The sequence below is a fragment of the Sinocyclocheilus rhinocerous genome, unplaced genomic scaffold (genome assembly GCF_001515625.1).
Source record: "Sinocyclocheilus rhinocerous isolate Xijiao unplaced genomic scaffold, SAMN03320098_v1.1 scaffold156, whole genome shotgun sequence".
Taxonomy (NCBI): Eukaryota; Metazoa; Chordata; class Actinopteri; order Cypriniformes; family Cyprinidae; genus Sinocyclocheilus; species Sinocyclocheilus rhinocerous.
Window position 1 is genome coordinate 444,292 of NW_015662023.1, and position 17,502 is coordinate 461,793.

General features: G+C 37.4%; 1 protein-coding gene across 3 annotated transcripts in view; it reads right to left on the reverse strand.

The window, feature by feature from the left end:
- LOC107727346 (E3 ubiquitin-protein ligase TRIM9-like) overlaps window positions 1–17,502 on the reverse strand; it is a 45,358-nt gene that overhangs the window by 3,126 nt on the left and 24,730 nt on the right. Inside the window, exons 3-10 of one of the 3 annotated variants that reach the window (XM_016537190.1) lie at window positions 13,927–14,049; window positions 10,780–10,890; window positions 8,850–9,003; window positions 7,698–7,766; window positions 7,327–7,487; window positions 5,592–5,730; window positions 2,998–3,301; window positions 1,407–1,419 (exon numbers count right to left, since the gene is read on the reverse strand). In XM_016537190.1, coding sequence (XP_016392676.1) covers window positions 1,407–1,419; window positions 2,998–3,301; window positions 5,592–5,730; window positions 7,327–7,487; window positions 7,698–7,766; window positions 8,850–9,003; window positions 10,780–10,890; window positions 13,927–14,049 — 1,074 coding nt within the window. The remainder of the gene's footprint in view (window positions 1–1,406; window positions 1,420–2,997; window positions 3,302–5,591; window positions 5,731–7,326; window positions 7,488–7,697; window positions 7,767–8,849; window positions 9,004–10,779; window positions 10,891–13,926; window positions 14,050–17,502) is intronic. The other 2 variants (XM_016537188.1, XM_016537189.1) reach the window with 2 other exon arrangements.

A 17,502-nucleotide genomic window follows, 5' to 3' on the forward strand; every position in this document is an offset into this window, starting at 1 on the left:
TAGAAAGTCTCTTGTCCAGTCAGATTAGAAAATCAGATTACAACTAGGCTAACTGTTAACTGGGGACATGTCCCCCCCCACTTTTCAAAATCACGTTTGTGTCCCCCCCACTTTAAAATTCGTTTATGATTTTTTTAACCGCACGCCGTCATCGCCACGGAGGAGCAGGACCGAGCAGGGCACAGACTCACGCGTCCGGGTCCAGGAACATCGCGTGCACACTCTAAAAGTAGCTCACTGAAAGTTCTAATGAGCAGGTATCGCGGTTGTGGCACAGTCAGCGATGAAACACCAGAAGACGCAACAGATGACTTTAATGGCATCATGGATGAAAAGAAAGAAAGAAAGGAGATGTGAGTTGGTTGAAGTTACTGAATGAACAAATGACTCGATGACTCATGCATTAAGACAGTGACTTACCGCCACCTACTGGCGGTTTTAGTATTTAAAAGAATCACTTTTAAGAGAAGAGAAGAAGGAAGAGAGGGTGTAGGCCTAAGCAGAAATGCCTCAGGGGGTACTCCACTCTAAACAGTCTGAGAACCACTGATGTAGAACATTCTGTCCTGTGCAACAAGTGATTTATTTTATATTTTCAGGTACAGCGGTTAGTTTGAAATAAAAGTTTGTTTAACAGTGGAAATTGAGTCTCACATTATTTAAACATTATTCAAAACATTAAAACTGGGTTGTGTTGAGCACACGAGCCTTTGGTATTTAGCGAGCACTGAGGGGGGCATCAGGTGAGCAAGCTAGTGAAACGTTGCACGCGCAAAAGAGAAGGTCTACACACATCCAAAAACTTATTTTAAATGCAAAATTGATTTTCGTGCGCTCAAAATACTTTTTTCTTTGCAAACGTTTTCTCCACAAAACTCAGATCGCGCGCGTGCAAAATGCACTTTTGTGCGCTCAAAATATCTTTCGCGTGCAGAAATGTGGCAGAAATGTAATTCCATAATTATCCCGTTAACATGCATTTCAAATACACCTCATGTTATTTTTTAAAGCAATTCCTCTCATATTTTGTCACAATCTGCATCACTTTCTGTGTCGTTTCTCATTAAAGCTATGGTGTGAACTTCTCGATACTTAAGAATTACAATGATTATTAAAACTTTATAATCAATGTTATAGTTATCCTTGGTGTGAATGGGTCTTAACTTGAATGTGCATGCTGCACTCAGCAATGAAAATGACATAGAGCGTTATATGTTTCCACCTGTATTTAGTGCTGACCACTTGTGAACAGATCACCAAAAACGCATCTCAATACAAACAGAACCATTGAGTTTCTAGAACATTTTCTTATCTAACAAATATCACAAAGCTGATAATACTAGAACTATTACTAGCAAAGTTCTACATAAGTGACTCTACAAACTACTTTCACCTGAATGGTTTACCTGCTTACAGCCTCTGGGTGATGGAGGGAGAAGAGAATAAAAGAAACATGCTGGGAAAACAAGACATCTTAAATATCTATCAAATATTTTTTTTAAAAAGAGAAGAGGAAAGAACTGTTCAAAAGAGTATGATGGATGCAAGACTGACAAAGAAGTAGAACAAGCTTGGCTTCAGGCTACATTAAGTAGGTTACATACGAAAGGCACAGATTTCAGGGACTGTTAAGTGTAACACTAGCAGTACTGTTAGCGTGTCCTCGCAGTCACCTCACTATCAATAAACGGAGGCAGAATTTTAAATCCTTGCATTAGTATTCAAGTGTTATAATCAGCCTGTCCTTCATACTCTCCAGAGGACACTGCATCAGCATAACTGTGACATACACCATGTGTACATGCACTACATCTACAGTATATCCTAATCAAACCTTTATACTGAAACTGTTTATAATGCTCCACAACTATGAAAATATTCCAACATACTGTAATATGGTGTATACATCATCAACATAGTCTGAACTATCACAGACATGTGTGTTGTTGTCTTGCTCTTCCACTTATAATATTTTAGCAAGTTTACATCTATGTATTTTGCAGATGCTTTTTCTAAGAGGCTATTCACACATAATGCATTTTGCTTTGAAAAACGTGAGACGTGGATATTGGAATAGTGGAAAAATGCAATGTTCCGAAATGCGTTTCTTAACAATTGAACTTATTTTAACTTAAGCGCTGCATTTTTAGTATGCCATGTTATGCGCAAGAAACTGCAAAAGACACAAAACATGATTGCAATGATCAAACACGTCCATCTAGTGCTTGTTTACATAGAAAAACAATGAATATAGTGGAACGGAAAAACATGTTCTATGCGAACAGTCCATTAAATTGCATTTAAGGTACACGTTTTATTAGTTCTTGCTGAATGGGAACTAAAGCCATAACCTTGGCATTGCTAGCATCATGCTCTACTGTTTAAGCTACAGAAAAACTGTACAGTAATTTAATGAACACATTAATTTTCATTTATGTCCTTAAAGGGGTCATATGATGCTATTTTAAACCCCTCCTTTGACAAGCGCAGTCATTTTGTTGTTACTAGGGTTGTATATTTTTGTATACTTGTTGCTAATCCTAATAAAGGGAAAAAAAGAAAAAGAAAAAAAGACAAGCGCAGTCTGCTCTGATTGGCCAGCTGACCCAGTGCATTGTGATTGGCCGAACACCACAAGCACGCGTCGGAAATGTAACGCCCCTTACCATAATCGCTTCAGCTTTCAAAGTAAATATCAAGACAGTTAATAATGTCGTTAGTTTTACCATCAGTTCAAGCCCGAAAGGGCAACAGAGTCGCGTGACAGACACAGTGATGATGCAGTATACAAGCCGCGGTTAAGACAGCTGACGTGCTATGATTTCTGACAGGCAGTTCACTCTCCTGTGATGTGACCCTGTTCCCCTCACACACACACACACACACACGACTCTTCCTGTCCAAGAGGTGGTGCCTGTCCAAAATAATGTGGACCAAATCTGTCAAAAGCCCAGCTTGCAAAATTGATCACCACCCTAGAAAAATTAAGATGCGTACCTGTTGGTGTGGGAGTTGTTGTGCATGAACCAGGAGCGATTGTTGTCCACATACATGGCCCAGGCCTTATCGTCCTTCCCTAGCATCATGTCCTTCATCGTATTAATCCGTGCCACACCGAATGCGGGGTCGGGGTGGTTGTCATAGCGATCCACACTAAGTTCCCAGTAATGCACGCCCTTGGAGAAGGCAGCCGTCCCGAGCACCACGCGATCATCGTAACTGTTACAAGTCACAGTCTGGTTTTCATTAGATAGGACAATGTCTCTGTGAGCTGACGTAGGGTCAAAGGTGAACCATGCCACTGCAGAGGAAAGATCAAATAAAGTTTGTGAAAGCCAGAATAATCCAGTGTGGTTCAAAAACATATTTGCAGTTAAAGAGGTTAATCAATAAAAAATACTAAGATTAATCAAAATAGAATCTCACAGCATTTGACTGACATTACTGTACACTGTATATGACAATAGTTAATGCCGTTTCTCAAAGTGTTTGTGCAAAAAAAAAAAAAAAAGTCCAATGTAAAAAGTGCACCAAATTTAAATTCCACCATTTTCTTTGTGACTTAAAAGGCTTTTTCTATTTCGTTTTCTGTTAAGATTTAAAAAACAGAGCCAAGGGATTTTTAGGACAGTTATATCTGACAGATAAAAGGATCGTTTTATGTGTGATATTCCCAGAAAAAAAATATATAAAAGAGGTTCAGTTTAGTCATCATAATTTGCTGATCATACACATAGCTACACATATTCACTCCTGCAGTGACACATGAATTATTAAAAGAGCTGAAGGAATGAAATATTGAAGCTAGTATGCAGAGGGCCTGTAAGGCAAATCTAGCATCAAACCCTAATAAGTCCTGTGTTAATTAAACATCTCCTGTAGGTTCCCTGGTTTATGTAGTTTTGCAAACAGCAATCTAGAACCTGCCAATGTAACTATAACTGGGGTCTTAATTCTAACAGTCTTCTATTGGTGCAAAACTTAAAAGCCAGTCACAGGACTTAAATATACACCTATAAATAAATACAATAAATATAAATAATGATCTTTTTTTTCCCATAAACATTTATACATTTTAATCTAAATCTTAACATTGAAAAAGTTAATATACATAGTTAATGTGTGTGTTAAATTACCCCTGTTCCCACTGTGCTTCTCAATTAGGGAAAAGTGTTTTTATGCCCTTCAAAGTGATTTAAGCGTGTATGCCATTTTGCTAAATATGAAATGAATTCTAAAATCCTCAAGAAAAGATTGTTTTGCCATCTTTTATCACATTCCAAGCTATAAACACAAGTTAGCCATGTTTATTCAAGGTGAACACTGTAGATATGTTGTTAAAAGTTAAGAAATACATAGAGTATAGTAAAATTGTACAAGTTCTATTCACAAGATAAAAGAACAGTTCACCCAAACATGAAAACTTGCTGAAAATGTTCTCATCCTCAGGTCATCCAAGACCTTCATTGGAACAAGTTTGGAGAAATGTAGCATTACATCACTTGCTCATCAATGAATCCTCTGCATTGAATGGGTGCCGTCAGAATGAGAGTCCAAACAGTGAAAAAGTCTGTACCCTGTTATCCTCTCTTATCAAAATCCACTGAAATATTTGTTTAGAACTATTTTTGACTGTTTTTGCTTGTAAACGATGCTTGAACTGTGCTGCATTTTTCTCTCTTTATTCAGACGAGATTACTTTTTTCAATAGAGAAAGCAATATTATGGATAGATGACTCATATTTTAGCAAAAACTTGTAGTTAAAAAGTTTTAATGAGGGATTTGTTTCTTACAAACACGCAACTTTTTTGGTTCACAAGACGTTAATTGATGGACTGGACTCATGGTGTTTGCTTGATGTTTTCATCAGCTGTTTGGACTCTCATTCTGACGGCACCCATTCACTGCAGAGGATCCATTGCTGAGCAAGTGATGTAATGCTAAATTTCTCCAAATCTGTTTCCATGAAGAAACAAACACATCTTGTATGGCCTGAGGGTGAGTATGGAGATGGTGAGTTTTTGGGTTAACTATTCTTTTAATATTGAGTAACTTACATCAAATTCACACAATATAGTGCATTTGTCTACTACTGCTCAGCCATAGCAAACAGTTTCCAAAAAAGCTACAGCAGAGTCAGTGTTTTTGAACAAATCAGTTGTGTGAATGATTCAATGACTCACTCATATAGAAAGTCACTCTGTTGGTTCAACATTAACTTGCAGAAGTGGAATGGAGTGGTACAAACAGTGAAAAGTCTCAGTAATATTGGTATAAATATCAGCATTTTTGAAATAACACTCAGTCAAATGAACTCCCTATGAGACTATAAGTCTCTACGTCTACATAGAGTCTACGTAGGATGTTTGATCAGTAGAGTAGCTAAAAAGTAATGAGAGTTGTTTTCCTATAAAACACTTATTAAAGAGATGCATCCACAGCAGGGTTCCACAGAGGAAAGGGAATATATAATGCGAAAGCTGTGTGGATGAGCGTCATAGATAGAAAAGAAGCTTTAAGAACTCTCAGAGACCCTATTAAAGGTGAATGAAAGAAACTGTGTGAAGAAGCAGACGACCAAAACACCCACCATCAGACGTTTTCAAAACAACAACTTTGCTGTACGCTCCCACTCCAGCAGAGTTGTACGCTTTGACTCGAGCGTTGTATGAACTGTTGAAATGAAGGCCGTCCACTGTACAGATGGTCTCTTTCCCAACATAGACTTCCTAAAACATGGACAGGGAAAGAGGAAAAAAGCCGACAAGGTGTAAGGTAAAAATAGAAAGCATCTGGTAAAACATGATCTCATGTAAGATAAGATATAAGACAACACTGCACGTTTATCATGGATGATAAAATAAGCTGCAGATTTCTGAAAGAGAAGCAGAGACTTTAAAGCATTTCAAAAACAAGATAACGTAAAAAGCTTCCTGCAACCCTACTTTGGAAAAGCAGTTTGGAAGATTTAATGGCACAGAGTTAACTGGTCTGAATTTTCACGCTTTAAGTGGGATTCAAACTAACTTCAACTTCAAAAATATCTTAATTTGTGTTCCGAAGATGAACGAAGATCTTATGGGTTTGAAACAACATGAGGGTGAGTAATTAATGACAGAATTTTCATTTATGGGTGAACTATCCCTTTAAAGACAGCAACCACTACATTCTAAAAAATGCTGGATTAAATATAACCCAGCGCTGGGTTAAAAAGGGACAAACCCAGCTATTGGGTTGTTTTGACCCAGCGGTTGGGCTGTTTTGACCCAGCGGTTGGGTTGTTTTGAGTTTGTCCCTTTTTAACCCAGCGCTAGGTTATATTTAACCCAGCATTTTTTAGAGTGTAGTGTCAGTTGCTAGTGCACATCTCCTTGAGGCCAGAGGAGTGAGGTTTACCTGCACAGTTCTTACTAGCTGGCCTCCTTTAAACCGCACTCTTGCCCGGGTCACGGCACCAATGTCACTGGTTCTACTGGCACCGCTCCAAATGGGATATAAATTAGCACCAATTCGCTTAGAAGGCTAGCATTTCATTGCATCCCAGACTAGCTTGCATCCATTAAACAAATATCAACAGGGGCGTAGGTTGTGGGGGGGATAGGGGGGATATAACCCCAATAACCAAAACTAGCAAGTAACCCCCCCCCACCCAATATTTATACCGTGGTTAATGGAAACCTCAAATCAGGCTATAAAAAAATTATTTAAATCGCGCCGTCGGCGCTTTTTACTTCATGTACGAACCGAACGGAGCAGTTATCAGACTGAAGCGTAGTTTATAAGCAGCGCGCAGAGTACACCAGCGCGCTCGAGAAGTGTGATAAGATTTGCGCGAGCCATTCCTATCGCAAAGCTGATGGTTAAATATGTGATCTATTTGAATTATTTAGAGAAACAGCCACTTTAAAATGCTATGGAGAAAGTCGAACAGTATCTAAAAAAGGCATAAAAAAGGCAAATAAACTAAAAAGACTGATGAAAAGAGGAGAAAACAGTCTTGAACCAGCACTTCTGTCAAACTATAGCGTATAAGTGCCTAAATCATATAAAATACATTACATAGATATATCCTATGTAAACAAGTAATCGTTAACTATGATGTTACTTTATTGCATCAACTTTGCATAGATGATAGCACAAAAGATCATTTCACAAAAATAAATATATAAGCAAACAAAAAAAGTCCTGCCCAAAAGTCTTGATTCAGTACGAAACATATCAGCACAAGAATGAAAACTGTGCATATGAGTTGATTTTATTCAGAGTACAAAATGATTAAGAGATTTCTTTGTTTTCCTGACTGCTGAATGATGTTGTAGATGTACCCGGTAAGACCCGCTATTCCCGTCATCCAGCTCCAGCACGTAACCCTCTACAAGCAGGGCTTGGACCGTAGTTATCCTCCAGGCCAGAGTGGCGCTGTTGTTCCGCATGCAGCATTTTTCCAACTGCAACAGCGGTGCAGGAAGCACTGTGGAGGTCTCCGCTAAAAGACAAAAATATTAACAGAGTACGCGTTTAAGCACTGACTGTCATACACTGAAGCATCACAAGGTTAAACGGGGTAATCATGGAGTGACATGCATGGGAATAAGCACTTCCTGAAAGTCACTGGTGCCAAACAGAGGATAAGGGGCTGTGGGTTTGGGAGGGGTCGTGTATTTTAGGGAAACAGTTTGTAGCAGCTCTGAAATACCTCCTGTGCTCTCCTCCTCTTTCTGGTCACCTGCGTGCATTTGTTTCAATAAAGCAGCCTCCTGACCATCTGAAAGATGATATCGGACAAAGCAAGTGTTGCATGTGTGAGTCTAGAGGTAAAACTGTGGGGATCATTTGCCTCTGAAACTGGGAACGACGGAATTTATTTTTTGGATTGTGTAGCCCAATTATTATTTGACAAGATGTGAATTTGAGTTTGCAAGATTGGTTTTATTTCCCAAAACTGGTTTAATTGCCATTTTTGAAGCTGTTGTTTACTAGTCCAGATTCTAGAAACCACATTCTAAATGGAACAACAAGAATCTCATTGCAACAAATTCATTACAGTGAACACCAGCATTTTTTTTAGTTACTCATAAATAACTGTGTTAATTACACAAATTGTTGCATGATCATTTTTATATATTTCTGAAAATATTTCTGAATTCTCCCTACTGAAAAAACAGAACTTTTTTTTTAGAAGAGGTGCTACTTTTTTATGCTCACCAGGGCTGCATTTATATGAAAATGAAATAGTATGCATTTATATGAAGAATACAATCAACAGTAATATTGTGAACTGTTATTACATTTTTTAATGCTTTTCCATGTATAATTTTAAAAATGTATTCCTGTGATGGCAAAGCAAAATTTTCAGCATCATTACTCCAGTCTTCAGTGTCACATGATGCTTTAAAAACCTAATATGCAGATTTGGTGCTCAAGAAACATTTCTTATTATTATCAATGCTTTTTTAGGATTCTTTGATGAATAGAAAGTTCACAAGAACAGCATTTATTTGAAATCGAAATCTTTTGTAACATTATAGATGTCTTTACTGTCACTGTTAATCAATTTAATGCATCCTTGCTGAATAAAAGTATTAATTTCTTTTAAAAATCCCAACTACGACATTGTTTTGGTATTTGGTAAACTTGTAAAAGTGCACCTTCTGTTCAGCTCTGCTATGTTCCATCTATCTGTTTTAATACAAGAACAAACACGATATGCATGGTCTCAAATCCAAAACATTTAAAGCATAACCTGATTATGTAATGTGCATTGCTTGTTACCGTTACGCCCCCCACACTGGTGATTACAAGCAGCAAACATGAAATCTCATTTGTTAGGTGTGTTGCCACGTGTTACCTTTATTCTGGGTGAAGTCCAGCTGGAGAATCGACTGCATCAGAGGATCTGTGTTGACGGTCAAGGCAAATTCTGGGCAGACCTTTGGCTCCAACGCACCTTTTACCCACTGTTCCTGAGACACCAGGACACGCTTTATCAACGCATCTGAGATCTGGAAGAGAAATGATCATTTTACTTTTGAAGTTGGAAAATGGTTTGGAATTACAGCGCATGAAAAAAAACGAACTATTCTTTTAAGGACATGATATTTAGGCCCAATCCCAATTCTATTTTATACCCCTTCCCCTTGTCCCTTGAAACAGAGTGTCAAGGGGTAGGGGTGAAAATATTCCCCTAAGAATTGGGACACCACTAACTAGCCGTCACACGTCATCATACAGTGGGTACGGAAAGTATTCAGACCCCCTTAAATTTTTCACTCTTTGTTATATTTGCAGTGTTATTTTACACTTAGGCCCAATCCCAATTCTATTTTATACCCCTTCCCCTTCCCCTACCCCTCCGCCTACCCCTTCCCCTTGTCCCTTGAAACAGAGTGTCAAGGGGTAGGGGTGAAAATATTCCCCTAAGAATTGGGACACCACTACTATGCCGTCGCACGTCATCATATGCCGTCTAGCTCCTACAATACACACACCTATACTGGTGTGCTGGTGTGCATTAGAGCCTTTAATTATCGTTCTATATTAATGCGCTGCTTACTGACACACACACACACACATATATATATATCGGAGATCGCGCAGCTCACACATCCGGGAGAAAAGAAACTTGTCAACGCTGCCCCACGACTTTTATTAATAACAGTTTAAATACTGAATCGCTACATTATATTTTCCAGCAACGAGAGGATAAAATCGCTGTTTTTTAAGTAAGTACATACACGCATCTTTCAACTCTCTCTCTCTCTCTTTCGAATTGGCAATATTTGAGAAAAGGGTTTAGCGATTTCTAATTATTGGGGGGACTAGCCCCCCTCAATGTCTACGGTGGTTATCGCCCTGATCAGACATGAAAATATGTTGTGGCACTATAGTGCAGTCTATAATGATATGACGTTAGTTAGCAAATATTAGCGATTTTTTGCAAACATTTCTTTGAGTAACATGACTGTAAATATGAACTCACGATTGAATGTAACAAAGCAAATGATTACTTTTCGTTAAAATCTTTATTAATGTCAAAAATGCTTACATTTATGTGTCTTTTTGTTCGCTCGGGCAGCCATGTTGCCCCTGAAGCCGGTTTACGCTGAGATAATTCATACACCTTCGTTTGAAGTGTGGTCCCGAAAAATCTTCGTTTGAAGGGCTGTCTGGCCCTTCCCCTACCTCTACCCCTCCAACCAAAAGAGAATCGAGAAAGGGGAAGGGCTAAGGGGTAGAATTGGGATTGGGCCTTAGCTTCTGTACAACTTTAGTACTTTCAGCCACTGATGTACAATACAAAAGATTTAGTCCATAACATTCTGCACAGTGTTTCAGCGATTCACTCTTTTCCTTTGTGCATCGGTTTGTCTTGATCCTCAAAATACATTGTTTTCTGCCAACTGCTTCTTTCTTCCTGCCTTTTCAGAAATCTCTACTGGGCAGGCATCTCTGACTCACATTACATGCTTTGTGAAGGCACTCAAAGAAACATCACAATCGATACGTCATAAAAAATTCAGTAAAGAGGCAGCGTTGCTCATCTGGAGCTGTCGTCTCTATATTTTATACGTTCGCTCCTACGAAACATCAGTTATTGAAAGAGTTTAATTGCTGAGGGCCAGTCTGAACACAGCTTACATGGCACCAAGTTTCATTCATACTTCTGAATTATAACAGGCAGAAATTAGGGATGGAACCAGCACTTGAAATATGTTTTCTTTTAAATGATTATTATTGTTATTATGTGTTTCTCTCTGGGGGGGGTTGTCTGTTTGTACCTGTAGAAATCCACTGGGATCGTTCTCTTTAATAACCTCCAGACAGAATTCCATCATTCCTGTGGTCTGTCGGAGCTTCATGGTGCAGTGAGTTATCTGATCCTTTACGGTCTGAAACAGAGAGGAGATGGTTAGAGTCTCATCACACACATACAGTCTGTTCAATCAAACACATGCTCACAGTAGGGCTGCACGATAAATATCGCACGATATTTAATGCGCATCTCGTCAGTAAAGCCGGTTCTGTAATCAGCGGTAAATCTCTACACGTGCGTGCTTTCACATGGAGCAGCATTTATCACAGTGATGAACTCCTGCTGTGAGTGTCACATCAGATAGACACCTCAAAGAGATATGGAGCCGTATAACCAATATCATCATCTACTGTCAGAGAGTCGCACGCAACAAGACACGATTTGTATGGCTGTCAATGATCATCAGTCTCAGCCAATTAAGGGAATGTTCCAGATTCAATACAAGCTAAGCTCAATCGATTACCACAGAAATAATTTAAACAGAAACATGGAGCAAGGCATTGCACCTAAATAAACATTACATGCATATGTTAACACAGGCACAAAACGGAGTTATACATGTTAATATGAGACTAGTGTTATAAAATAAACCTTTCAGCTCCTGTCATGACTAGATTATGTGATAATAAACATAGTTACTTTCATGTTGCATGCAAGGTTCCCTATAGTGAAAAATAAATATACTAAAATGTATCTGAAATATATTTATTGCATGCTAAGTATATTACAAATACATTTAAATATGTACAGTGGGTACGGAAAGTATTCAGACCCCCTTAAATTTTTCACTCTTTGTTATATTGCAGCCATTTGCTAAAATCATTTAAGTTAATTTTTTTTGCTAAGTATATTACATATACATTTAAATATGTATGTACTTAATAAAAATACCCTGAAAGTGTACTTTTGGTGTACTAAACTGGTATACTTAAAGTCTGCTAAATTGGAACAACTGATTTTGTACTTAGTAGTAGTGCTTCTAAAGATATACTGAAGTACATTGATTGTGTATATTCAAAGATCATATAATCCTCATCAGTAGTGATATTAAAACACAAGTAGTACTCAAAATAAAGTTTAATTATAATTTTTTATATCAGTAAGTCTTGAGCAATATGTCAGTAAATGTATTAATACATCTGAACTATACTTAGTATAGTTAGTAGAAATATACTATACTTAGTACTATATCTTACTTTTTTTACTAGGGTTACTTGAAAAGATGTGACATAACTATCCACAAATTACTGCAAACTAAGCAAACTCCACTAAATGACAGACTAAAATGTTCCTCACAATTAGCAAATGTTTCAATCCTGGTTGCTGATTGTTTAGTACAACGTTCCTGCCATGATCCTGTGTGTTCCTGTTCACCATATCACTGTGCAGATCCCAAAACAGATTGTGTTGCATGATAATATAAGAGACTATATACTGTACAATGGAAGGATGATTGATGAATGACTTAATAAAATAAAATAAAATAACTTAAGTCTGTACTGTGAATACAGTCATGGCTAACTTTTCACATAAAGTACTCTGCAAAGCAACTGTGTCCCTTCAGAAAACTTGGAATTAACAGCTCGATTCATATGGAATTCATATGTCATTAAAAGTATCTTCATTCAAGTCTTATGGGTTTGAAGCGATATGAGGGTGATTATATGATGACAACTTTTTTTGTATGAACTATCCCTTTAAATTTAGTATTAAATGTTCTCTCCTGAAATAATAAACTGTGAATAATCCCGCATATATTCTATTCATATTTGTTTTTGAAATATTTACAAAGATTACTCATTTATCAAACATTCACTCATGGTTTTTTGCCATTCATGTCCAATTGTGAAGACAAGCTGATCAAATCAGTCACTCTTTATTTATTCTCGCATTAATTATAATGCATAATTATTTAATGATGCACTTGGCAAGCGCTCTCTGGAATGAGATGAATGACTGTATAATTAGAACTGACAGAACCAGCATTAACCCTTTAAGTTAGAAATAAATGCATATTTAAACAAAACAAAAGCTGGAAGATTAACACACTGTTTAATGTGCCATTATCCAAAAATTAACTAACAATATTTAAAAACATTAATATTGTGAGGCTATGAATATTTAACATATGAAAAAAATCAGCTTCATGTGTTTCATTTTGTTTTTTTGTTTTTTTTATCTGCCAGCTTTATCATGATTAAAATTACCAGAAAGCCTTCTGTCTCTAATCTGTATCAAATGAAGCAAATGATCTTATGTTGGTTGGTATATTGAGCAAAGAGCCATACATAAATTCTGCTGCTGTTTTTCCGATACATAAACTGTAGATCATTTTATTCTTCCTAATACACAATATAATCTTGCATCACTGTAATCTATTGAACAATGTAAGGATTAATTCCATAACATACTGTAAGAAACGCATTGGACCGAGCGGGTTTACTTTCACACCCCCAACCCCCTTCATCCTGTGTTCAGTGTGGTGAAAGAGGGCATGCGTAAAGCTCTGTTGTCAGACTACTGGCGTGGAAAGAAATGAATTAGAGTAGAAAATGACGTCTCCTGTCACTGCAAACAAAAACACTTCATTTGATTATCTGAGCAGAGCACACAGACCCCTGAAGATGGAGGAACTTGCGCTATTAGCCACAAATTATCTTAGAGAACAGAAAAATTGTTTTTTTATGAGGTCCTCGATACAACCAGAGTTGACCATATGGAGTTGCACAGATAAGACAAAAACTCAATCTGCTTTCCATAAAGTCACGGGAGGCGACACTAATAGTGCGGTGTATTACAGAAACTCTTTCTCCCTCTGTCCCATCTGTGAGGTGAAGCCAGGCATAATGTCATGTCAATGAACTGGGAAATAATCTCACTGCTGCAAATGGTTTTGAATGGTATTTTTGAATGGTTTTTAAAAATATATACATGTATATAAAATATATGTATACTTTCCCATACTACCCTTAAAGGCTGATGCTAAAATTACTACTACAGCCACTAGCAAATTTAATTTGCTACTGCTAATTTTAGGTGTGTGGACCCCTGTCAAAAGGGGTTTAGAAGAGGAATGAATGACAAGAGATGTGCATGTTGTGTGCTGACCCACCTTCAGCTTACTCTCTTTCTCCTTTGTGACCTTGGTGAGCAGTTTGGCCTTCTGCCGAATGAGCGCTTCAATCAGAGAGTCACACTGAGCGACCAGACATGCCTCAAATTCAACGCCGTTCTCCTGTTACACACATACACACAGTATACACATACTGAGAGTGAGCCTCAAGAATCTGCAGCACAAAACACTATATACAATAGATCTCCATCATTTTGTTTTTGGTGACCTTAATATGGAACTTTTGTAACATTTTAACCCCCTTCCAGAAGAAGTCTGCTAAAGTTAGTCGTTATAAAGTTTCACCATCTGTCTGAGCCCTAAGAATTAATATTGCTATTGCACCTTTCAGACTTATATATGTAAATTACTTATTTTATGATTGGCTAAACTTTTCACATTTGTAAACTTCCATGTTTGAAACTGCTGGATACTAAATGGTGTTTATATGCAAATGTGGGAAGCAATATTTTAAATTCTACCATGACAATCAATGGTCTTGGTGGAATAGATCTGCTACGCTGCTGCTGCTGCTGCTGCTGCGGCAGAGCATGAACCGAGACTTGCTACTGCCAATACATTCACAGACATGCTGCAGCTGCTGTGAGCATGTAAGAAATGCTGCTGCTGCACATATAACATAGGCCTATATGAACTAGCCCCCATATATAACAGGGCTCGACAATAAAGACTTGTCACGGATTTGTCACTTGCTCGATCGGGCCACTGCTGCGTCATCACAAAAAGTTGATCATTTGCATCTGTTTTTAAGCATTGCTAATAAAAAAAAATCAAGCAATTTAAAAGCATTCCAGCAAGGCGCAAAAGATAACTCCATTCAGTACTCGCGCGCTGTGTTCTGTGTTCAGCGCGTGCACAGACAACTGCGTCTCTGACACCCGAGCCACGAGTTGAGTTTCTTTCTTTCTTGCGCTTTAACTGACAAATACATGCAAAAAAAATTCAAAATACCCGTCTTGGCAAGTAACTTTATAGCTTTAACAATGATTAATCTATATTTAATTTATACAGTGGGGTAGAGATGCACCGATCGACCGTGCATTTTTTGTTTTATTTCAGACTGTCTCTGTTCCGTGCTTGCACACAAACTGCATCGCAATATTTTTTTCAAAATGTCAATTGTGTGGAAATATTATAAGAAAATCCTAAATAGTGAATTTTTTATAAGGATGTGTTTCTGAGGGGAACTGACTGTTTTCAGAAAAGTTTACATGGCATTTTCTTTTCATCTTGGCTCGGTATAATGCATTTAAAGTAGTGCTAATATGCACAGTGGTGTTTTATGTACAGTAGTAACCAAGTAAACGCTGCTGCTCCGTGAGCGCCACCTGCTGACAGAGAGTGAAGTTACGTCTCAGTCAGCCCGACTGCTGTTTCGGTTTCATGCAGGTGTTTTATGTAGCATAATTTCACAAAGCTAAAGTCAGACCATCTGTTTTTGCTTCAAATTTTGAAATTATACAGTCTAATTTAAATAATTTTTTAAAATTGATTCATGATTAAAATGCAGTGATAACCACTAATTTCAAATGGCTATGAAAAAAATCAAGGTGCAACACAGTCAAGAATATGGAAATGTTATTTTATATGTGATTATTCAATTTCTGTACCTGAACACCTACAAACATAAAATACTAAATCATTTCATTTGTATCTTTGTTCTATATTCAGTGGTGTTATTGATTGTAATTTGTTAATTTGTTCTTAATTACTGACTGTTCACTTGTCTTTAATAATAATTGAACTTTATATTTGTCAGGCTAGTAGTTTTGGCTGTTGTATCATTAATGATTAACTTTATATTTGTCAGGCTAGTAGTTTTTGCGGTTGTATTGAAATTGAAATCGAGAATTGTAAAATTGAATTTGTATCTAAAATATTGGTGTCATATAAGCTTAATTATTAGAATACAAGATAACATATATCAAAAACAATGATAAAGGCAACTGTTTTATTTTTTTGTGGCAGGGCCAGTGAAAATGTTGGCAGGGCAAGTAATAATTTGAACCACTGGCCCGACCGGGGCCGTAGAAAAAATCCTTAGCATTGAGCCCTGTATAACATACATGAAATCACCCCGTAGCAGATCTATACAGGTGGAGCTGGGGAAGGTGCAGGGTTTCTGAAGCACGCTGCATCTGCAACAGCAAGCACTAGCCATCCGCTGCATTAAACCGGGCTAGCCATCCGCTGCATTAATAATAATATAAATGATGTGATTATATCAGATTGAGTTGGAACCTATTGGCCTGCGCTATCTAAAGTTTCATGACAGAACTTTGTATATTGTGGAAATATGGTTACAATATAACATTACATCTACACCCCCATCTGCCAGTGGTTTCTGCAAATTTGCCGCAAACTCACATAATTGAGTTTTTTTTTTTTACTGGTTAATGATGCTTAAACAAATGAGCAAAGTTTTGATAAGCCACAATGTGACAAAGTCAGTCTACAAATAAGGGTTATTATCTACAACCAAAACTATTTAAAAAAGTTATTTAAAATAAAATAAACATTAAAAACATTTCTCATTTTTGTTTACTATAAGCTGAAGAACTACTTTAAGGTCCAATTTTCGCTATTAACAAACTATTAACTATGACTTTTCCCTCAATAAACTCCTAATTAGCTGTTTATTAATAGTTAGTAAGGTAATTGTTAAATTTAGATATGGGGTGGATATAAAATATTATGATAATATAAGATATTAGGATATAAAATATTGTCATGCAAAATATGTGCTTTATAAGTACTAATAAACAGCCAATATGTTAATAATAGGCATGATAATAAATAGTGAGAATTGGTCCCTATACTAAAGTGTTATCAAGAACTAACTAAAACCTAATAAAGTAAAACATATAAATACAAATTAATAAATACTACATTGACATGCTACTATTGCCCAATGAAGACACAGGGTTAGAGCTGTCTCTACACATTTAAGAAAGTAATTTAACAGACAAAAATACACACATCACTTTTCTAATAATATATTAATATTCAATTCATAATAGTACCATTGTCAGACTTTGTTCCGTGTTTTGTGTGTGTTTTACTCCCCATGTGCCCATATTTGGTTAGTTTCCTGTTCCTGTCCTGATTATGTTGATTTATTTCCAGGTGTTCCCCGTTTATTTCCATTGATCCCAGGTGTGTCTAGTCATCCCCTCGTCTTGACATGTGTTTAAATAGTGTTCCTGTGTTCAGTTCAGCGTCCGGTATTGTTTATGTCTACATGTGCTACGTGAGTTTTCCATATGTAATTAAAGTACTCAAAATTGATGTACTCCTCGTCTCCCTCCGTCTCTTGCTCCGCACTCCACTCAGTAGTGCAACCGTGACAGAATACCGGACCAGACTGAAAGTGAGCGGCGCCTCTTCTCGCGGGTTTTTTTTCCATTTTGAAAGTTTTTTTGTTTTTCTTGTTTTCCCAGTCAAGCCCGCCGGCCATTCCGAAGTCAAGCCCGCCGGCCGCGGCTCACTCAAGCCCGAAGATAGGCCTGCCGGCCGCGCCGTTGTCAAGCCCGCCGGCCGCCATTGACGCAAACT